Below are 24,046 nucleotides of genomic sequence, written 5' to 3'. Positions count from 1 at the left end.
CACAGCTGCAGTCCGCCCCGCGTGAAATGGGCCTTAAGGGCTGACATAATTGGGTTGCTCTTTTACTGTTTTAATTACCCCTGATCATCCACAGATGTCAGAATGTCTATTCATTACTGATCAGAAGCCAAGGGTTTCTTCTCCCTTCTAAAGCTGAACAGCACTAAAAAAGAATAACAGCTAGCATCCTGGTATGCCTGGCTACCGGCAATCTGCATACTGCCAAAGTGCCCATAAACCCACCAAGTTTTGACTTCATAGTCTTGGCATTCATAAGATCATTCTCAATCTTCTTTGAGTTGTTCTCTACTGAAGAAGTTCCTCCTGTTAAAACAGATATGTATACGTAAATATACAACATGCTACAACAAATAGGCAATCAATTTAGTAAGCACATGTAACTTGCCCTATTTACCAGGCTATCATCAAATCTTAAGCTGGGCATACACGGATAGAAATTCAGACAGGCTGAGGTTCGATCTGTGTGTAGCCCTTCATGTTCAACACAAGTCTATTGTTAGATTAAAGTGATTGTAAAGTCTAGTTTAAAAAACAAAAAAAAAACAAACATGTTATGCAGATGGTTTTGCACAGAGTGGCCTGGATCCTCCTCTTCTCTGGTCCCTGGCTGGAGCTCCTGGCCCCTCCCTCCTTTTGAGTGCCCCCACAGCAAGAAGCTTGCTATGGGGGCACCTGAGCTGAGCTGCAGCTCCCTGTGTCAATTCAAAAATGGCGCTGCTGTTTGGCCCCGTCCCTCTCTCCTGATTGGCTAACTGACTTTGATTGACAGAGTCCCAGACAGCCGTGGACATTGCTGGATAAAGACGGGCTCAGATAAGTATTAGGGAGTGCTGAGGGGAGGCTGCTACACACAGAAGGTTTATCTTAATGCATAGAATGCATTAAGATAAAAAACCTTCTGACTTTACAACTTTAACTTCTGTGAAACTCACACTATGGAAAACGTTTGCTGATCAGCGTTTTCTGAAAGCAGGGAGTCCCGCTGTCAAAATACAATGATCCTGTGGAGGAGGAATGGGGATTCCTCCATTAACCTTGCTTGTGTGGATGGAGAAATTGGTAAGTTTTTTTTGTTCAGCTAAATAACCGTCTATGCCCAGAGTGGACCTTTCATCCATTTTATATATTTCAAAGCTGCTAAATGCAGGTCATAGGCTCAGAAAAATCTCTATAAAACAATTTATCCTCTGCATATACAGTATATCTGGGGTGCCTAGCTAAAGGGTATTCTCTGGAGTTTGATCCAACAGCTAAAGGCCTCATTCACATAGGTACAGAGGCCCAAAGTATGTGAATGAGGCATCTGTTTACATGTCTGGATCCGTGTGCAGGGAGCCTATGTTCGTGAAAGGAGAAGCAGTGGATGTATAGACACAACCGCACATCCAAGTTAGACAGGCTCACTCACAAACACACACTGTCTGCATTCTCAATGTGAGGAAGGCCTAAACCAGAGTCATTTGTGCTTTTTGCCAAACATATGTCTATACAGCACAGTGCACCTGTAAAAAGAACAGCTCAAATAATTATTTTAAATTAAACTCTATTTTGTTTAGGAGAAAAAAAAACACATATTAAACCCATTTCATCATTCTTTTTTGTGGAGTCATACTTTTGGGAACAAATTGCTGTTTTTCTTTTGTCATACCAATATCTAAATGAGAAAGTCCTCCATCGCTTTCAGCACGCAATGATTTCTCTGGCAAAATCTCTAAACGATGTTGAGGGAGGAATTTCCGACAGCCTTGACTCCTGTGGCTGCCTGAATACCCAAACAGTTACTGCATCTAATACAAAGCAGCTACTGTTCAGCTGACGATCTTCTACTCGGATACTTTCATTTTTAAATTGCGTTTTTTTCGAGCCAGGTGCCTTCAAGGCCATCCACTCCTCAAATTTCTGGCTGATTTAGCAGGATTCAGCCAAAACTCGGGGCGTGTATGGCCATCTTCAGGCATCAATTAGGGATTGTGTAATTTACACCACACAGCATGCAAAATTGTGCATATGTGCACTGGAGTTAACGCATGCTGCAAAGTAGCATTTGCATGCTGCATTTGAGTGCTTGCTTTTTTTTTTGTAACCACTATGGAATTCTATGTGCAGCAGTCCATTGTGACCCATCAGTACACGCTGTAACACATATTTGTGTGCTACCAAAAAGAAAATGCAGTAAGTTTTACATTTTTCAGCAGTGCACACCAATGCAATGCTTTGGTGTGAATTAGGCATACAGATAGCAATAAAATTTGATGTGTCCTTGTGTTGAGCCTGCGTGGATGAAGACAGCTTTAATACACTAGGTGTGAACAAGCCCTTTGAATTATCTATTGCAGGGGACAGCTCTCATTTAACTTGTTTCTCTGTGCAAACTTTTAGAAAAGCAATCAGGCAATCACATAAGAAAAAAAGACTACAAAGTGTATAGAAGATTTCTAGGTTGTCATATTACAAGGAAGCTAGACTTTAATATTTTGTCAGCAGACTGCTGCACTAAAGTAACTGTTGACTGTTACCAGCATGAGTATAAGACCCCATTCACACTACCGCGACGTGGACCGCGACTTGTCAGCCTGACAAGTAGCGGTCCTCACGATCCCATAGTGGAGTACAGGAGCTGCACGCGACTTCACAGGTCGCCCCCGAAGTCGTGCACAAGTCGTGCCGCGGTAGTGTGAATGGAGACTCAAGCTACTCTCCAGCCAAACAAGAAACACTGGGGTTGATTTACTAAAGGCAAATCCACTGTGCACTACAAGTACACTTAGAAGTGCAGTCGTTGTAGCTCTGAGGGGAAGATCTGAAATGAGGGGAAGTTCTGTTGATTTTGATTATCCAATCATGTGCAAGCAAAAATAGTTTTTTATTTTTTTTTTTTAATTTTCCCTGCAGGTCCGCCTTAGATTTACAGAAAGTGCACAGTAGGTTTGCCTTTAGTAAATAAATCCCATTGTGTTTAATTCACTCAACAAAAACAACCTACCCATGGATTGGCTTGAATCATTATGGTAACTTTCATTTTGTGCCCATGGCTTTAATGCTTGTTTTTGGTATCATCTCTGCAGTTCTCACACAGAGAGATTACCCAGCTATAAATTATGTAACATGCAAGTTCTCACCAGAAGTACTGTGATAAGCCTACTGAATCTGGCTGCAATAGATATTTTATATCGGGGGTTTAAAATGGAATATCATGACTATCAAGGAATTGTTTCCGGAATGGCATATGCAAATCACCAATCCATTATATCTATCTGTTGCTTGGCGTTGCTTCCTAAATCTTGCAGGAAAATTTTAAAACCAGTGGTTTTGTTAGAAATCCTAAGACCGCCATGCCCAAATATAGTATGAATAAGGGGATAGGCCGATATATATTGAGGGCTGATATGCACTTTCCCCGATATATATCGGTATCGGCCCCGAAACTGGCCGATATTTTTGTGACGTCATTCTGCCTTCTTAGGCCGCCTCCCTCGCCTTGGACAGCCTCGCCTGGAGTCAGGACTAGCCTTGCGGGAGTGTATCACAGCCATACACCCACCCACAGCAGCCAGCCACATCCACAGGCCCTGTATCAGCCAGCCACAGGCACTGTACCAGCGAGCCAGCCACCCACCAACAGGCCCTGTACCAGCCAGCCACCCACAGGCCCTGTACCAGCCAGCCAGCCACCCACAGGCCCTGTAATAGCCAGCCACCCACCCACCCACCACAGGGTGCCAACCAACCAGCTACCCACCACAGGGTGCCAGCCAGCCACCCACCACAGGGTGCCAGCCACCCACCACAGGGTGCCAGCCACCCACCAAAGGGTGCAAGCCAGCCAGCCACCCACCCACCACAGGGTGCCAGCCAGCCATTAAGCATTAAACAAAAATTAACATGTTCAGTACCAGATTTGTGTCAAAAATTGTCTTTATTTTTTAAAACTTTAAATGTACAAAATATCCTGATACGTTGTGACCAAAATATCGGTATCGGCCCTGAAAAAAACATATCGGTCTATCCCTAATGCAGACACTAATATTCACTGGATGAAGTGATGTTTGTAGATAAAAATTCAATCTTTCCCCTGAGGCCCACATAGGGGAGCTCGTGGGCCATCTTAGTATGCGTATTGAAGAGAATACATGAGTACAAAGAAAAACTCACAAAAATGCACACAAACAAATATAGAAATTCAAAATGTGAAATATGAAAGTCCACAAAGATGACAACATCCACTGATATAAACAGCTAGTAAATTTGGGTTATGCGATGATGTCACATCATTGGAAATTGTTTACAAGCGCTTTAGTATCTTTTAAATGTAAGTGTTTTAACTTTTAAAAAAAGGATACATTTTTACTGGTATAAAACTTTGAGGAGCTTTTTATTTTTGGTATGAATACACATGGACAGATGTACGATTGATTGGAATTCCTTTAACGTACCCTTCTGTGATGGTTGGAGTACACCTAACCTCTAATTACTTTATTTGAGAAGATTCCTATGATGCTTTTTAATTAAGGAGCATTTTGACCTTTCTGTAATTAGAAGGTCATGGCTATCTGGTAAGCCTGCATGATGTTACCTGGTGGAGGATCTTTCAGTTTTCTTCGAAACACCCCATTTTCTAGCTGTTTAGGTCAGTGGATGTGGTCATCTTTCTTCACATTTTTTCTGGTCTTTCATATTTCACATTTGGACTTTTTAGATTTGTTTTTTAGTGGCCATATGAATATCACATGCATTTTAGTGGAATTTTTTTAGTTTGCTTTTTGCTATTAGAAGAATCACTCTTAACTTAAATTAATGTTTTTTTTTGTTTTTTTTAATTCATACACACCTAGGTGGATGCAGCATCGATCCGATGCTGCATTTGTCCCCTGGCGCTCGGTTCTCACAGATCCGCGAGCAGAGAGGTGCTGGCTGTCAGTCACAGCTCTCTGCTCTGCCCCCTCCTCGCTCACTGGAGCGCTGGGCTGTGGAGGGGGCGGGAGCAGCTGGGCTCAGGCTCTCAGCGGCTCACCGAGAGGCTGAGCCGGGTGTCGGTCCAGAGATCTAGGTGAATCCTGACTCCCATGGTTGTGATGACGCGGTCCTTTCTGTGACGTCACCAGAGAGCAGACTTCAGCTTGCTCTCTGCTGCAAAACAAACTGCACTCCTGTGATCCATAGGAGAAATACAGCTAAACGAGCTTAGGCTGTACTTCTTCAATTTTCAGTGTTGGAATTAGTGCAGCATATTCTCTACAAATTTTGTGACTATGGTGATATTGCATAGTGTGCTTGCAGCTTTTTCCAATCAAAAATATAGTTTTTTAGTTTACCTAAGCGCAGTTCACACCTTTGATACCAAGAATACGTGAGTACCTTGAGGAAGCAACACTATAGGCTCAATTCACTAAGGATAAAAATCGTTGTTTTTCTCAATGTGACTTTAATTTGGAGATCTCGCACTAGTATTCTTATCCTTGTAGTCAGTTTTGTGAACGGAGTCTTATCTCCAAGAGGAATACGTTAAAGGAAATTTGAGTTTATGTATACCTCTCTGTGCAGTGCCTGCCAGTACAGCTAACAGAATGTTTAAACAGTGTTGGTTACTGTAGGATTGCAAAGGCTGTAATGGTGAAACATGCATGGCTAAAGTTTGAAAAATGCTCAACACAAGTGTCTTATCTTGTATTTATATTTTAGATTTTTTTTTTTCCCCAGAAGGAAGTCAAATCTCATTAGTGTCCAAATTGGCACAGGTGTACCAGAGTTGTTCCATGTCTCAAATAAGTGCCTACTGCTCTGTGTCATAATAGTCTAGCCAACAGATCAAGATGGTAGACAAGACTTGTATGGACTAGTTCTATAGAGTGAAGGATTCTCTGCGAAAACCACAAAGCAGCTCATTTAAGGTCAATTTAACTGTATTATTCTGTTTTTCTTCCAGTCCCAACACTGGGTTTTAGTACCTCAAAGGAAATTGTAAGAGTATCTATTTGCATTCCCTGCAGGTGATTGGCATCTCTATACCAATTAGTTTGAAATTACACTGTTACTAGCATGCAATAAAAACAGCACCTTTCATCTTTGTTAAGTTTGCAAAGATACCGTCTAACCCAATAACTTTGATCAAATACAGATTTTTGATCCTGCCCCACCCGTCTCTGTGGATTTTGGAAAACTAATAGCTGTGGGCATTTTTTTTTTAATTTAATATAAAAAGCCTCGCTTTATTCTTTTCATTGAAAACCTGATGCTGTATGTGAAATTTAAGATGCTAGAAGGCTCCCTTTTCCGATCTTATTTTTTTGGGGGAGTTGTATTGACAAATCAGAATGCTCGATTGTGCTAGTGACCTGAAAGCCAACTTCTGGGTGTAGGGCAAGATGGCACATAATTATACATTTTGCTACACAACTCTTCTGAAACTTCCTATGTATAATTTGAGTGTAATTAGATATGAAGGAATGTGCTGGGGTTAATCAAAAGGCAAAGTGTCAGGGATTTGTTTGTGTACCAGATAAGCACCAACATTCCTCATGTTTTACAGCACTAAGTTTGAATCATTTTCAGAAAAAGTTAGAAGAAGGATTTAAGCTTATACTACGTTCGCTTACAATCCAAAAAAAATTCTCAGATCACCATATTTTAAAATAAAATCGAACGTTTGGGTACTGGCCAGATTAACCCTCTTTTGATTTTCTACGTAAAAAGTTACCACAAGCACTGCCACATTCTGCTCTCAACATTTAACACATACAGGTGCATCTGAAAAAAAATTTGAATATCATCACAAAAGGTAATTTATTTCAGTAATTTAAATTTAAAAAGTGAAACTCATATTATATATAGATGCGTTACATACAGAGTGATATATTTCAAGCATTTCTTATTATAGCTTACAGCTAGTGAAAACCCAAGATTCAGTATTTCAGAAAATTAGAATATTGTAAAATGTTCAATATTGTAGACTCAGTGTCACACACTAATCACCTAATTAACTCAAAACACCTGTAAAGATTTCCTGGGCTTTTAAATAGTCTCTCAGTCTGATTCAGCAGGTCACACAATCACGGGGAAGACTGCTGACTTCACAGTTGTCCAGAAGTCACTGACACCCTCCACAGGGAGGGCAAGTCACAAAAGGTCATTGCTGAAGAAGCTGGCTGTTCACAGAGTGCTGTATCTGAGCAAATTAATGGAAAGATGAGTGGAAGGAAACCGTGTGGTAGAAAAAGGTGCACAAGCAACAGGGATAACTGCAGCCTTGAGAGGATTGTGAAGCAAAGGCCATTCAAGACTTTGGGGGTGATTCATAAGGAGTGACTACGGATGGTGTCAGCGCTTCAAGAGCCAATACACACAGACATATACAGGACATGGGCTACAACTGTTGCATTCCTTATGTCAAGCCACTCCTGAACCAGAGACAATGTCAGAAGTGTCTTACCTGGGCTAAGGAGAAAAAGGACTGGACTGTTGTTTCAGTAGTCCAAAGTCCTCTTTTTGGATCAAAGTAAATTTTAAATTTCATTTGGAAATCAAGGTCCCAGAGTCTCGAGGAAGAGTGGAGAGGCACAGAATCCAAGTTGCATGAGGTCCAGTGTGAAGTTTCCACAGTCAGTGACGATTTGGGGAGCCATGTCAGCCCTCTACCAGGAAATTCTAGAGCACTTCATGCTTCCCTCTTCTGACGAGCTTTATGGAGATGCCGATTTATTTTCCAGCAGGACTTGGCACATGCCCACACTACCAAAAGTACCAATACCTGGTTTAAAGATCATGGTATCACGGTGCTTGATTGGTCAGCAAACTCGTCTGACCTAAACCCCATAATGAATCTGTAATGTATTGTCAAGAGAAAGATGAGAGACACCAGACCAATAATGCAGACGAGCTGAAGGCCGCTTTCAAAGCAACCTGGGCTTCCATAACACCTCAGCAGTGACAGAGGCTGATCGCCCCCAAGCCACGCCGCCTTGATGCAGTATTTCATGCAAAAGGAGCTCCAACCAAGTATTGAGTCCATACTATACTGTACATGGACATACTTTTCAGTAAGCCAACGTTTCTATAGGATATTTCTATATCCTTTTTTTATTGGTCTTATGTAATATTATGACTTTCAGAGATACTGAATTTTGAGGTTTCACTAGCTGTAAGCCATAATTATCAAAATTTAAAGAAAAATGCTTGAAATATATCACTCTGTGTGTAATGAATCTATATAATATACAAGTTTCACTTTATTCATTGAATTACTGAAATTAATTAACTTTTTGATGATATACTAATTTCTTGAGAAGCATATATTTGCTGTGGCATGTGCTTTGTCTGAAAAGGTCAGGACTTCGTAAGATTCAAAAATCACAGTCTCCAAATGCTTCTAGTAGCCAGCTGACATTCTTTATCCGCTCAGATGTTTCTAGATCATAAATATTCAAAGGCTATCTTGTATGAACTGCATTGTTTGAGATCAAACCAAAGATTTTAAAATAATTCATGTTGGGGAACCAGGAAGCATTCCAATGCCTTCATCTTTTGTTTGTTGAAGTAGTTATTGGCTGACTGGGATTTGTTTTAATAATGGTCTTCATCAGGTAACTATCCTACATAAATCTTCAGTTTCTTCTCTGACTTTAGCTATTTTTGATAACTGTCAACATTCCTGAAGTGTGCCACCAGTAAAACTTGACTCCCATTGAGGCAAAACCCCTGAGCATTAAGTCTTCATCACAGCTGCTGGTGTTGTCAATGTTAGGCTGCTACTGCCCCACGTAGCAATATAGGAAGATTTGTCTGCAATAGCCGACTAGCTGAATTGATAAAATGGTCAAAGCAAGGTGCCAGACAGGGTTCAAAATACAGTCCAAGGTCAAAATCCAAAAAGCAGTTCAAATGCACTGTAACAATGCAGGGAATAGACTATGTGAACCTGCTGATCAAGCACAAGCTTGGTGTTCTGACCTCACTATAAAAAAACAACTAACAAAGTCAGCTGTGAGAGACACTCTGCTGCACAGTAGAGGTCTCACTGCAATGCTGGAAAGTGTCCAGTAGATATTGGGGAAGAGGAGGATCCAACAACTCTGGAATTCACCATACTGTAATCTCCAGATGAAGAGGGTAAAACAGCCATCTGATTTCTGTGAGTTTGATGCGTTTGTAAATAGATAATTACAATAATTAGCAAAATGAATTGCTACATTTAGGCACATGATATGTCCTGCCTGGCACTTCACAGTTTGAAAGATCTTATTTTGTTAATGCTTGTCCAACCCCCACCTTCCAAATATAGATTTGCTGACTGAAATCAAAAAGTTAAAGACCACAGTTCCTGATTTCCAAATAAATTCAGCTTAGCGAGGTGTTGTGTTGCATACTACTTTGTATGGTAAATTTTGTGATGACATTCTAGGTATGGCAGTAAAGGATTAGTGCTGGATGAGGTCTAAGGCAGAATAGCGACTTGGCAACCCTTTCCCATCCCTTGACTATACTGATGACTATACTAGGCACAGAAAGCCTATTGCATACCTTAAGAACTAAGTACCTGCGCTGCTTATAACCGAAACCTTTATCATCAATCATATACTAGTGCTAATGAATAAAGTATTAATATAATAAAGTGCTCGTGCAAATTAGTGCTTATAAATAACTGTGCAACTTATTATATTAATACTTTATTCATTAGCACTAGTATAGGATTGATGATAAAGGTTTCGGTTATAAGCAGCGCAGGTACTTAGTTCTTAGCGTTTGTCTGAAAGGTACTACCTTTTATACCAGCAGCAGCTTATTTACTTATTTATTTATTTATCTATCATTTATTGAGTTTAGGAATATTTTATATTTATATTATTTATACTCACCGAACCTAGTGATCCTAAGCGCAAGCCCCTTACATTCCTATTGCATACCTGACAAGTCTACAATCACTTCTATCTGCGACATGTTGTCTGCTCACTCCACCTAACAGCACATTTCTTGCCAGCGCATTTGCATGAAACATGTCTAAGTAACCTATAGTCCTGCTTCTCCCTACCTAAACAAGTTCAATATATTACACATTTTGTTAAAAATTAAGTTAGGGTGCTCATTCATTTTTAAGTGATTGCCAGTGCAACAAAAAACGGGCATGTACACCACAATGCACGACATGTGGGTAAATTTTTTATTACATTGGGAAATCATGCAAAATCAGGTCACAATACTGCAATGCATTTCTTTGTGTCTTATATTATCTGCTTGGAGTTAAGCTTTAAGATAGATCTAAATATGAAGTGTTTAAAACTTTACACTGAATAGGTTAAAAAGCACTGTATATCACAAACAGCTAGCGATTTTTATGAAGTGCAGTCTGAACTTTTTTTTTTCATCCATTTTGCATCCCAGTGTTGCTGCTTTCCTCTAGTCTTTTTCACACACTTTCTGTTTACATGTGCTCATTCTAGGATCAACTGCACGTCATTGCTATGGATCAACTTTTCGATAGTAAAACATCGGACTCCTGTTTTACTGCACAATGTGTGTTGGCAAACTTGTAGTTTTTACCACAGCAGTGCGTGACAGGACTAGAGAGCAGGATCTCAGATCAAGAAACAAGGTTCAATTCCCTGAACAATTCCCTGAACAAGAATGGCAGGATCCCCACTTGTTTTTAAAGGCATATTCCACCTTTTGTAAAGAGTAAAAATTGCACCCACAATTGGAAAAATTTTAATTTTTGACTTACTGTAAAATCCATTTATCTGTGCAGGTTCATTGACTAACACAGCTCTTCAGGATTCTTGAACCATTGGGTTATACTTCACCCTACAGGACTAGGCAGAAATAAGAACTTGACGATGCCTATGGGCAGTCCCTGATGGTATACTCCCCCTCTCTGCTATAGGTCTTCAGTTTTGTTACAAGCAGTGTCAGCAGTATCACAACTCCATAGAGGGATGGGTGCTGTGTCCATCAATGAACGCAGAGAAATGGATTTTACGTTAAGTCAGAAATCCCATTTTATTTTTCGTTCATTGACGGATACAGCTATTCAGGATTGTTGAACCAATGGGACGTCCCAAAGCAGTGCCAAACACCATAGGTGGGACAACAAATTAAAAATCCCAAGGCTAAACAATAGTCAACTAGGTAACAGGAACGCAACAAAAAAAAACAAGTGGAGCTCATCTGAACAACACCCCCCCCCCCCCCCCAAAGAGGGAACAGACCCTATAAACAGCAGCCTGCAAAACCTTGCGGCCAAAGAAGCATCCACAGATGCCAACATATCCACTTCATAGAATATATTGAAAGTGTGCATGGACGACCAGGTGGCTGCCTTGCAAACCTGAACCCCCGATGCCCGATGACGGAAGGCCCAAGAAGCACTAAGCGCCAGAGTAGAGTGTGCCGTGACAGATAAAGGAGGAACCTGACCCTTGATCGAATAGGCCTAAGTCACCCTCTGTCTGATCCATCTTGAAATGGTTGCAGAAGAAGCAGACAGCCCTGTTCTTGGCCCATCTGTAAGCACAAACAGTGAGTCTGACCTCTGAAAAGACTCCGTAGCTGCCAGATACACCCGAATTGCCCGAACCACATCCAGGGCATGAAAAGCAACTTCCTTAGGATGTTTGGGCCTTGGATACAGGAAAGGCAAGGCAACACAATGCCTTCAGTCAATTGGAAATCAGAGACTACTTTCGGAAGGAACAATGGACATGGGCGAAGAACCACCTTACCTTTGTGGACCACCAAGGTGTACGACAAGATAACGCCGCCAGTTCAGACACCCTGCGAGCAGAGGTGATCACCACCAAAAAGGCCAACTTCTGGGACAGCATAACCAGGGAAATTCCTCAAATATTTTCAAAGGGAGGCTTCTGGAGAACTGAAAGCACCAGGTTCAGATACCAGGGCAGTAAAGAGGACAGCACCGGTGGAGTCAAATGTCAAACCCCTTGAAAAAAAGGTATGCACCAGGGAATGTGTGGTCAGGGGTCCTTGAAAGAAGACCGCCAAGGCTGACACCTGACCCTTGATGGTACTTAAGGCCAATTTCTGCTTAACCCCCCGTTGAAGAAACGTCAAGACCCGAGCCACTGGAAAAGAGCAAGGGTTAACACCAATTAACTCACATTACAAAATGTACACTTTCCACTTACGATGGTAGATCTTCCCAGAGGTAGACCTCCTAGCTTTCAGCAGTGTCTGGATCACTGACCCAGGCAAACCTCTAGCCTTCAGCACCTGTCTTTCAATAGCCAACCCATTAAAGCCAGAGACTGTAAAGCAGGATGGAAGATTGGTCCTTGGGACAAGAAATCCTCCCTGAGAGGCAGTCTCCAAGGGACATCGGCGACCAGCAGCACCAGGTGGGCGTTCCAAGGCCAGTGAGGCCAGTCCGGGGCCCTAGAATGTCCGCAATCCCTTCTGCCTCGATTCTGCGCTAGAACCTCGGCAGAAGCTTGAGAATAGGATAAGCGTAGATCAGACAATACTGGCCCCGTGGGGCCACCAAATCATCTCTGGCGCCTCGCGGAGGATCCAGTGACTGTGCCACAAAACTCTGAACTTTTCTGTTGAGCTGGGACGCCAACAGATCCACCTCGGGGGTGCCCCACTGGAGACATATCTGATGAAACACGTACAGGTGAAGGGACCACTCCCCTTAGTCCAACGCCTGCTGACTGAGATACTCCGCCTGCCAGTTTTACACTCCTGGAATGTGTACAGTGGAGAGGGCCAGAACAAAACGTTCTGCCCACCGGATAACGCCGGCTACTTCCAGGGCTGTCAACACACTTTTTGTTCCACCCTGGTGATTGACATAAGCCACCGCCGTGGCATTGTCCGACTGAATGTGCACTGGAAGCCCCCAGAGTTAATCTGTCCAATGATCCAGGCACACTGTTGAAGAACCGGACAGCAAAGCCACCAGACCAGGGACCCTTTGGTGTCCCGGCTCAACTGGATACGAGTGTTCAGAGACTTCGGACACTTGTCCCATTTGACCAAGATCTCCCTTTGCAGGGACCTCGTATTGAACTGTGAAAATTAAACTGCCTCGAAGGTAGATACCACCAGGCCCAGCACCGCATGCAAGTCTAGAGGGATGACCATCTGCTGGACAGCAGGAGATGAATCGCAGCATGCAAATTCTGGAGTTTGTCCAGAGGAAGGAACACTGACTAGAGCTGAGTCCAGAGTCAGACCCAGATAATCCAATTTTCTGGATGAAATTAGAGCAGACTTCTGGTAATTCAGAAGCTAACCGAACTCCCTCAGAGTCTATATAGTTATCTCCACAACATCCACCAGAGCAGCAGAGGACTCTGCTCACAAAAGGAAGTCATCCAGATAGCCCAGTAATGCAATCCCCCGCTGACGTAGCAACAACAGAATCCGGGCCAACACCTTTTTGAAGACCCGAGGAGGGGAGGCGAGACCAAAGGGTAACCGCACAAACTGATAATGCTCCTCTCCTACAGCAAAGTGGAGGAAGTGCTGGTGCCCGGCACATATTGGAATGTGCAAATAAGCATCCTTGATGTCGATGGGCAAGAAAATCCCCCTGATGTAGGGATGCCACCACTGTGCGAATGGACTCCATTCTGAACTTTTGTACCCGCGCAAAAAACAGTTCAGGGGCTTGAAGTCCAGAACCAGACGCACCTTGCCGTGAACAGGTTTGAATAAAAATCCTGAAAATTTTCCGAAGCCAGAACCTGTGACAATCACACAATGAAGCGGCAGGTCTTGTACCTCTCCAAAGAGCGCTTGCAATCGGTCCGGGGACAGACGCATATTTGAACGAAACTCGATCTTATAGCTGGACCGTATCACTTCGTGGACCAATTTGTCTTGTACCAAGGAGGTCCACGGGCCCGGAAATTAGGGAGGACGTCCCCCCACCGCAGGCACAGATGAGGAGCCTTGTGGACCCATTTGTCTTGTACCAAGGAGGTCCACGGACCCGGAAATCAGTGAGGACGTCCCCCCACCGCAGGCACAGGTGAGGAGCCTTGTCCACAGGTCTAGAGAATCCCACTCTCGGCTTGCCAGACCAGGGCCGCTTGGAACCTCCCGAGGAGAACTTGAAAGGTTTTGAAACCTTGTTGGTGGACCCTGAGGGACGAAAAAACTTCTTGTGAGCCGAGAAGGACAGCCCACGTCTGCGACGAGTTTCCTTACTCTTACCAGCCTGCAGAAGGAAAGTACTCTTTCCCCCTGTGAGACTCTTAATGATGTCATCCAGGGTAGCCTCAACAGGCGATCGCCCTGAAGGTAAATCAGCCAAAGCTTTTTTTCGCAAACCAACACTTAAGCCACAATATGCGCCTAAGTAACACTGCCAAAACAGACAGCTTAGAAATCAGGGGAGCTGAATCCAAAGAGGCATCACAGATAATCTGCAGTCCCTGGACCAACTTGCCACAAAGGGACATTTAGGACGTTCACACTCTTGCGACAAATCTGTCAAAATAGGAGGGATAAGGTAATGCCTTTTGACACTCGTGGCGGCTTGTGAGTGCCAAAGGGGACAGCCATCGCTTCAGCCGCATCCTCCATTTTAATAGTTTTATGCACAGACACAATGAGTGCATCTACCAGAGCTTTTCGTGCGCAGCTACAGGTGTGAAGGAATCATTCTCACTATCAGATAAGTCAGGGTGCGTGGCCGCAGACACCGCAAGGTGGGCCACATTCGCGGCGGCCGAATCACATTCAGGATCTGATGGGAGAGATGAGGCAGGGGCACTTCTGCTTGCCTGCAACCCAAAAGCCGCCTCCACCTGGGACACAAAAGACTCCAGGACCGCCATTAGTGCATCTATGAATGGTTGGGACCCCGAGGGCCCTGCAGCCTCTGAGAGGGGGTCAGGTGGGGGACACGTGATCCAAAGACTCCATTGGTAAAGAGGGGGACTCCCCACAAAACATGTCTAGTGCTGCCAAACGACACCCCCCACGCTGGTAACACCACCAGGTTGCCAGCAACAGAGCACCCTACAATTCTGCAGCAGAAAGAGGAAGAGACCTCACCAGACCATCGCACCAGAAAGGCACCAACTGCACATAGATGGCATTTGCTCCACGTGCAGCACCCAAGGAAAGGAAAGACCCAGGAGTCAGCACCAGGGGAAAAGGAGGGGCCCCCACAGCAGAGATCGCCGCCCAGAAGCTCCTCTGTAATGGCCGCTGCTCTGTAGTATGCCAAACCAACAAAAAATGGCCTCTGGACTACACAAACATGGCCAGACCCCCAGAATACAGGGGGTCTAATGGTAAGGAGGGGGACCCAAGGGTCTGACTGTCCCAGGTAGGGGCCCGTGTCCACCCCCAAAACCCTCCAGGGCGGAGGGGGGACAGCTACTCACCGTGCTAGGAACCAGGCAGGCACTGCTCCAGAGAGAACCTCCTCGCCATCCAAATGGGGGGGGCCGTTGGCCAGAAGGAACGCTGCTACTCAGGCCGAGACCCGGTTATATGCGGCCTCGTGAGGCGTTTAGGCCAGCCCCCATCCACTGGGGCTATGTTGCGGTCGAACTCGTGCAGAGCTGTGGTCTGCACGTGCTCGCTGGCCAGAATGGGGTGACCACTGGAACTAGATTATCCAGCCTGTCGCCTAGTCCGGCAGTTGATTGTAGATCTCGCAGGGAAAAAAAGCCAATTAAAAAGAAAAACGTTGCCAGGACCAGAGATCCCAGCAAGGAGCTAGGTCCTTACTTCTGACTAGGCAGAAAAAGAACAGAAGACCTATAGCAGAGAGTATATCACCAGGGACTGCCCATAGCCATAGCCAAGTTCTTTTTTCTGCCTAGTGTCCTACTCCTGTAGAGGGCAGCATTACCCAATAGTTCAAGAATCCTGCAAGTGAAGAAATCTGTTTGCCAGCTGTCCATACCCGAGATATAAACAGCAGGCCGGGCTGGAATGTGTAGTTCTGCCCAGGACAGAATCCTAATTCTTTTGTTGTGACAAGGCTTATTGTTTCTCCTTAATGGTTGACGTAAGCTACAGGTTAAAGTCCTGATCAGATAAACCTCCAGCTTGAGTGTCCAGCATTGCAGGAAAAACCAAACTGCCTTAGGTTTCAGAAAGTTGATCAGAAGATAAAATTCCTCTGACCACCAAGTCCCTTCCATCGACAAATTGTCCAGGACTCCTTCCCAGCCCAACAGGCTGGCATCCGCTGAGGATCTTCCAAGATATCGTAAGAAAGGAATTCAACTCCAAAGGGGAGTTCCTGAGCAACCCAACCAGGGACAGCCTTATTTTCAGATGTGGCTTTGGCAGGGGAAAAAGTGAAAGCACGCTTATGGCCTCTATGGTTAGTCAGCAAAGTTGCAATTTGGTATATAAAATCCTGCATGATTGAGGTGAAATCCTCCCATGATAAAGCCACGGATAGAGCCATGTCCAACAGAAAAAAAGCAAACCTGAGGATGGCATAGACACCAATCAAAACTCCAGGCGGTCAGTGTCAGGCAGCACTAGAATGGTTAGTGGATCATGAGCTAGAGGCAACCAGGGCAGTAGGATCGGTCTCCATGGGTCTGGGGGCAGTAAAGATATTGGTTTTCTTGGAACACTAGCAAAATCTGAGGTATGCAAAGAATAGGAGGCTTGCCCTTGTTTTGTGATTGACAAATCCTTTCGTAGGCAACAGTTTGTACGCAACAGTGTCTGAATTATTTTCTCTCTCAATAAATGAGAAAGAAAGATACGAGTATAGTCATGGAGCAATCATTTCCATTGCAATGTTAAATGATACCAGTACTGCTAAAACTGCTCAATGCTTGCAAATATTGGGACTGATAACACCTTCCTGAGTATAACCCTGGATCCCAGTAGGATGAACAACTCAAACATTGTTTTCTTTTGGGATTCCAGTGGGAAGATCTCTGCAAATGTTGTTCTGGCTCAAGCTCAAAAACATCTATTACAAAATCAAGCAAGGAAGTCCATATTATAAATGGAGAATTTTCTAACAAGTGCCAGGTCTGTTCATAGTGGCCAGCACAGGAAGGGCAGAGCTGAGAACTCAATGAGAGACCAAGACTTATAGGGAAGTTAAATATTTCTTGTCAAAATCCTTAAATTATTTTTTATATGACCAGTGCACCCAAATATGATATTTTTCTTATAGGGGCATCCTGTTGAGTCCAGTCAGCCACTGGAATCTTATATGCCTCAGTTATTTCACATCAATGAGAAATCCCTGCAGTAATTTCTGATGCTTTTTCCATGCACCTGGAAGTTTTGAGCGTTCCCAGCTATCTTTCCTTATCCCTGCACCCTCTTGCTGCATGCTCCATAATATTGAAAAAAAAAACAAAGGAAGAGAGAGCCCCTATAATGACCACAACAGGTGTCCAGACCCAGAAGCTCAAGAGAATCCTAAAAAGTGACACGAGGTGGTGTAACACTCCATCTACTATCAAAAAACAAAATATCAGTTTTGGGGTCTATTGACCCTTCACAAAAACTACATGTACTCTGTTATACATAAACTACATGATTAGTATGTACCTATGTATTAGAACAAAACGACAGGGAAGTGAATGAAACTTCAGCAGCTCGTGTATCTTTTCCCATTAGCATGCAAGTGCCAGAGTGATAGCAGCATGTTCCTTTGATTAATACGTCTGCTGATAAAGGGACTGGCGAGCTTTCCTGAGTACCAAGTAAGAGACAGACACTAATCCTTCAGTGGATTCAGAACAAAGTGCTAATATGCAAGCTTAGAGACCGTATAGCTTTGTAGTGACAAAATTGGATTAAGGGTGATTACTGCACATATACCTTCTCGAGAAGCTAATTTCTCATGCATATAAAATGATATTTAGGAAGTCTAGACATTCCACTGGGAGCATGCACTGTCCTACGTTTGAAACCAAAAGTTTGCCATTCTTGTTATGAAAGCCAAATTTAAATTTTCAACAGAAGCAATAAATATGTCTTCTATCTTCAACATATGATATCTCATTTACCAGCACACTTCAACAACTGGGTTCACTAGGCCAGTCATGCTTTATAATGACATGTATAATTTAGAAAAGCACAAGTAACCCATAACAATTTTTTATCAAACTCCAGTAAACTAAAGTCTACCCAGTTGCTGCACTATGCACATCATCAATACCCGTTCTCTTGTATTAAATAAAAAACAAAACAAAAGCCAAGCCATGTGCAAAATAAAAGATAATAGCCTTGTCAGGCATGGGGAAAGGATTGGCAAGGGCATTCACGAGACAATCCTTCTCCTTTCTGCACCTGATGAAGAATACATTTCACATGTATTCCTATGAAGAATCAGTTGGTATAGCATTTCTGTATACCTTTTAGATACTCCATATAAGCAAATATTTCTCTATAGCTGGTGATCATGGTAGCTCAGATGAGAAACTAAACGTAGCCCATCACTTCTATACTCAACCCCCTGCCCCAGCTGTACAGTGCAAAGTTGTCAGTACACAGTCAGTGCAGCGGTCTGAGGTTTTGAAATCATTGCTCTTCTCCCTCTTCTCTCTACAGCACTTCCGGGAGGATCAAGGCAATGCTCTGTGCCAGTGCTGACCAATCAAAATCGCTCCGATTCATCCTGAAAGCGCTGCAGAAAAAAAGAAAAAAAAGAGAGAGAAGAACAAGGATTTCAAACCCATAGGCCGTGGGCACTGACGACTGATGACGACTAATGGGTACAGCATTAGTTTGCCTTTTCATTTTTTCTTTACAATTTAAAGGGATAAGCTTGCTGAGGATACTTTGACACACTTGCAAGAGTTCTGAATGCTTAGTTTAACCCCCGTCTCTACATCACTGCAGGACACAGTAGTGACGTAGGAAGAAGGTACTACAGTGCACAGCAAGGGACCTGGAAATCTTTTGGGTGACGGATGCCAAATTATCTACAGCATACCAATTATCTACAGCATAAGATTATTTTCCTCAAAATTCAACAAACATACAAACAATACCTTATAATGACAACGCGAAAGAAGTTTGCTTGAAATCTTTGCGAATTTACTAAAAATAAAAAAAATATATATATAAAAAAAAAAAATCACATGTACATAAGTATTTACAGCCTTTGCCATGACACTCAGAATTGAGCTCAGGTGCATCTGGTTTCCACTGATCATCCTTGAGATGTTTCTATAACTTGATTGGAGTCCACCTGTGGAAAATTCAGTTGATTGGACATGATTTGGAAAGGCACATACCTGTCTACATAAGGTCTTAGTTACTAGTGCATGTCAGAGCACAAACCAAGCGATCAGGGGAGAAGGGCCTTAGTCAGGGAAGTGACCAATAACCCGATTGGTCACTCTGACAGAGCTCCAGTGTTTCTCTGTGGAGAGAGGAGAACCTTCCAGAAGAACAACCATCACTGCAGCACTCCACCAATCAAGCCTGTATGGTAGAGTGGCTAGTTGAAAGCCACTCCTCTGTAAAAGGCACATGACAGCCCACCTGGAGTTTGCCAAAAGGCACTGGAAGGACTTTGACCACGTGAAACAAAATTTCCTGGTCTGATGAAAGATTCAACTCTTTGGCCTGAATGGCAAGCCCCATTTCTGAAGGAAACCAGGCACCGCTGATCACCTGGCCAATACCATACCTACAGTGAAGCATGGTGGTGGCAGCATCATGCTGTGGGGATATTTTTCATCAGCACGAACTGGGAGACTAGTCAAGATCGAGGGAAAGATAAATGCAGCAAAGTACAGAGAAATCCTTGATGAAAACCTGTTTCAGTGTGCTCTTGACATCAGACTGGGGCCAAGGTTCATCTTCCAATAGGACAACTACCCTAAGCACACATCCAAGATAATAAAGAAGTGGCTACGGGACAACTCTGTGAATGTCCAAGCCAGATCCCAGACATGAACCGGATAGAACATCTCTGGAGAAATCTGAAAATGGCCTGTGCCCCGACGCTCCCCATTCAACCTGATGGAGCTTGCAAAGAAGAATGGGAGAAACTGCCCAAAAATAGGCGTGCCAAGCTTGTAGCATCATACTTGAAAAGACGTGAGGCTGTAATGGTTGCCAAAGGTGCTTCAATAAAGTATTGAGCAAAGGCTGTGAATACTTATGGACATGTGATTTTTTTATTTTAAAAAAATTTGCAAAGATTTCAAACAAACTTGCCATTATGGGGTACAGTTTGTAGAATTTTGAGGAATATAATGAATTTAATCAATTTTGGAAAAATTCTGTAATATAACAAAATGTGGAAAAAGTGAAGCCCTGTGAATACTTTTCTGGTGCACTGTATATAAAAACTCCTCAAAATAACTTTAGAATTTACATTAAAGCTCATATGAGCTTTTAGTGATTGGGTGAAGATCTACTTTTGTGCAGCAGGAAAAAAAAAACATTTGGTTTAATTTCAAGATATGAATCAGTCTACAAAAAGTGAAAGTCCAAAAATGAATTTGTGGTTAATGAGTCTAACAAATAATGCCTTACACCATTCAGCTAATTAATGAGAAGCTAAAACATCAATTACATCAGCAGAGGCAGATTTAATACTCAGTCAATACTTGTCAACTCAGCAAAAACTGGATTCCGCATTGAAGAATGCAGGACTATGACTGAATCAGTGGACAATCTGATACACAGAGAATGGCTTAAAATCCATCTTCGTTGCTCTATGCCACTCACGCAGCAAGGCTTGGAAAGTGGATAATCATTTCAATGAGCCGCTTGGTTTCTTACACTTTCTACTTCAATTCACCTGTTTCACAGTGATGAAAGCTCTTCCGAACAGAACACCATTAGTTCCCTTGACTTTAACCTTCTGAATTAAATGTTTTAGCTGGTGAAAGGACAAGTTACCTAGATGATATCACAAGAACAGGACTTGTCAACACACTCTTGTTTTTGTTTCCTGAGGTTATCCAGATTGAACACTCCCTGTGCTAGGAATATCTGGCATGGCAGTGGGTTACAGCTACGTTTGTGACGAGCATTATTTTAACACAGTGTAGCACCCTGTATCTTGTGTGTTAACATGCAAAGTCAATATTACCCCACAGCACATTTACAGATAAATATGGTTCATATGTTGTTTCAAGACCAAATTGTTTGAGACCAATTTTTTTAAAGCATTGAAATGTGTTCACAGCCAATTCAAAATGACTGGTATAAAATTAGCATGCCTATTGCACACTACCTACAGCGCTTGCAACACTATATAAATAATTATCAATTAATAAAACATTTGACTACATTACATAAAAGTGCTAGTGCAAAAGAAGATAATCCAAAAAAAGTTCTTTGCACATATAAATGAAGTGCATAAACATATAAGATGCTCCGTGAAGTCCGTAGTAGATATAAATAAAGTGCAGAAACCTAAAGTGCTCCATGAAATTAGTAAGATAGGAACAGAAAGCCATCTGCCAGATCCCTTCCCAGTGGATGAAGGGTTAGTAAATGGAAGAAACACCCCAGGATGTCAATAAGGTAGGTAGATTTCCAACTCACCAAATGTAGTTGATCTTAGTTGCTATAAAGCAATAAGATCAAAGTAAGCTTATGTGGTCACCGTGACCAGGGAGACTTATTCCCCAAGAAAAAATAGATCATGCTTCTTCCTTGTATGATGGATCCAACTGGCATATTTTACCATGTAACAACAAGTAAGGAAATTGGACTCCTTATAGTAAATTCCATTAGCTTTATTGCCCAATCTTTAGGCTGTAAGATTACTGGGTTACAGGTCCAGATATGTGTATATAGATGCCTTTACCGCATATGGTTCCCCGCTACACTACAGAAACAAGAAGCTGGGAATGGAACGCAGCAAGTTGCAGCGTGCGTTCTAGACTACGACAAGTGACGTCATCACGTGCGTTCCAATTTTACGCATTTCATCACTGATAATGACATTCTGAGACATCATTATCAATGAGGAAACGCGTAAGATTGGACCGCACGTGGTGACGTCACTTGACGTAGTTTGGAACGCACACTGCAACTCGCTGCATTCCATCCCCAGCTTCTGGTTTCATTAGCGTAATGGGGAACCATACACGGTAAAGGCATCTATACACACATATCTTTACCTGTAACCCAGTAATCTTACAGCCTAAAGATTGGGCAATAAAGCTAATGGAACTCACTATGAGAAGTCTGATCTCCTTTTCGGTTGGATCCATCATACAAGGAAGTAGCAGGATCGCTTTTTTTTTTTTTTGGGGGGGGGAATACGTCTCCCTGGTCACAGTGACCACATAAGCCTACTTTGATCTTATTGCTGTTTAGCAAAGTTGGACATCTGGTGAGTTGGAAATTTACCTACCTTACTGAAATCCTGGGGTGTTTCTAACATTTACTAATCCACTGGGAAGGAATCTGGCAGACGGCTTTCCTTTTCTATCTTCTGAATTTCACGGAGCACTTTATACGTTTATGCACTTTATGTCTACTACGGACTTCACAGGGCATCTTATATGTTTATGCACTTCATATATATGTGCTACTTTTTTGGATTATCTTCTTTTGCACTAGCATTTTTATGTAATGTAGTCAAATGTTTTATTAATTGATACTGATCATTATTTATATAGCGTTGCAAGCGCTGTGGGTAGTGTGCAATAGGCATGCTAATTTTATTCCAGATTTATACCTTTGTTCATAGACAGCTGCTTTTTATCATTTAATTTACACTAAGCAAAATTGTGCACACAATTGGTGGGGGTAATATTTTATTTCCTTTTGCACTAGCACTTTTCATCAAACGATGTTGATTATATTGTTATAATGTTGCAAGCGCTGTGGGTAGTTTACAATAGGTATGCTAAGGCCCCGTTCACATACAAGCGACGCTACTTCGCACCGCGACCTCCTTGTGTCGCTCCTATTAGAACAGGTCCGCAGCTTCCCTATGGGAGGCGACCTACGGCGACCTGTGAGGCGACCAGGTCGCCTCACAGGTCACCTTAGTGTGAACGGGGACTAATTGTATCAAAATGACTAGTGCCTAGCCCAACACGTCCCAACATATGAACTGAGGTGCACAGTGTTATGGTGTGAATGGATGCCAAGACTAGAGACAAACCTTTGCAATTTTGTGTTTTCCCCCAGATGTGTTTGCCACTGAAATGGACACATTTTAGAAACTTTTTAACACGTGCTACAATACACTTCTCAAGACATGCATGTAATGACATGCGGTTATATGCATTAATGAGCATGTAAAAAATACAAACCGCATCAGTAAAAAAAATAGACAACTGCAAAAGGTGTATTTCCAGCCTCATGCTTACATCCCATGTGTGCTAGAATTTACACAAAGTACTGCGAGGTAAAGAATCTCTTTAAATAAAAATCAGCAATTTCAGCCACCAAGTAGAATAATTTCATAATGAAAAACAAAGCTGAATACATTCTAAACTTGGCATTTTAAACTCTCTGCTTCCTGTCCCAATGGGTAGGTGGGCAATCTCTCAGGTGGCATAGTACTTCAAAAAAGGTACACCAGTAACAGGCCCCAATCAAATAGGGGATCCTTTTTTTAACGTGAACCCGATAGATATATGTGAGCAACCAATATTAACTTGTTTGTTAAAGATGTAGGCTCTCATTTTACTGCCTAGATAGTCAATGGGCTGGAATGACAACAAGAATACGCGCTGCATAAATATAAGACTATTATTTGTGGCTTGTCTTGTATGGATGATAGCTGACAAAATTCCTACTATAGATATACTTAGTAGTAACTGGCCACATTCAACTAGACTTGTTCTGTAATGATAAAAGATGTTACATTGCTCATTCAAGTAACTTCCTCAGTTCAGGAAAAAGACAGACTCCAGTACAAATCTACCCCAAAAGCAGATGAATCACAGTGATGCTTTCTGCCATTCAAACAACAGAGCTTTTGTACTACCTACACCAGATGATGGCCAGCCGTGTATACATAATGTAACCTCCAAACAATTTGCATCCTGCAAGTACATTTGTCCCATGGAGAAGGGAAGGAAAGTACTCAGGCATAAATTATCTTGAGTAAAAATGTAAATCTGCTTTTTTCACCCCA

The 24,046-nt window shown here is 42.6% G+C and overlaps 1 protein-coding gene across 1 annotated transcript in view; it reads right to left on the bottom strand.

Moving 5' to 3' along the window:
• LMBR1 (limb development membrane protein 1) overlaps positions 1-24,046 on the bottom strand; it is a 387,912-nt gene that overhangs the window by 77,877 nt on the left and 285,989 nt on the right. Inside the window, exon 10 of the mRNA XM_082259842.1 lies at positions 244-324. Coding sequence (XP_082115968.1) covers positions 244-324 — 81 coding nt within the window. The remainder of the gene's footprint in view (positions 1-243; positions 325-24,046) is intronic.

Source organism: Pelophylax lessonae (genome assembly GCF_965119305.1).
Source record: "Pelophylax lessonae genome assembly, chromosome: 5".
Lineage (NCBI taxonomy): Eukaryota > Metazoa > Chordata > Amphibia > Anura > Ranidae > Pelophylax > Pelophylax lessonae.
The sequence above is the reverse complement of the archived record's forward strand: the minus strand, read 5'-3'. Positions and strand labels throughout refer to the sequence as shown.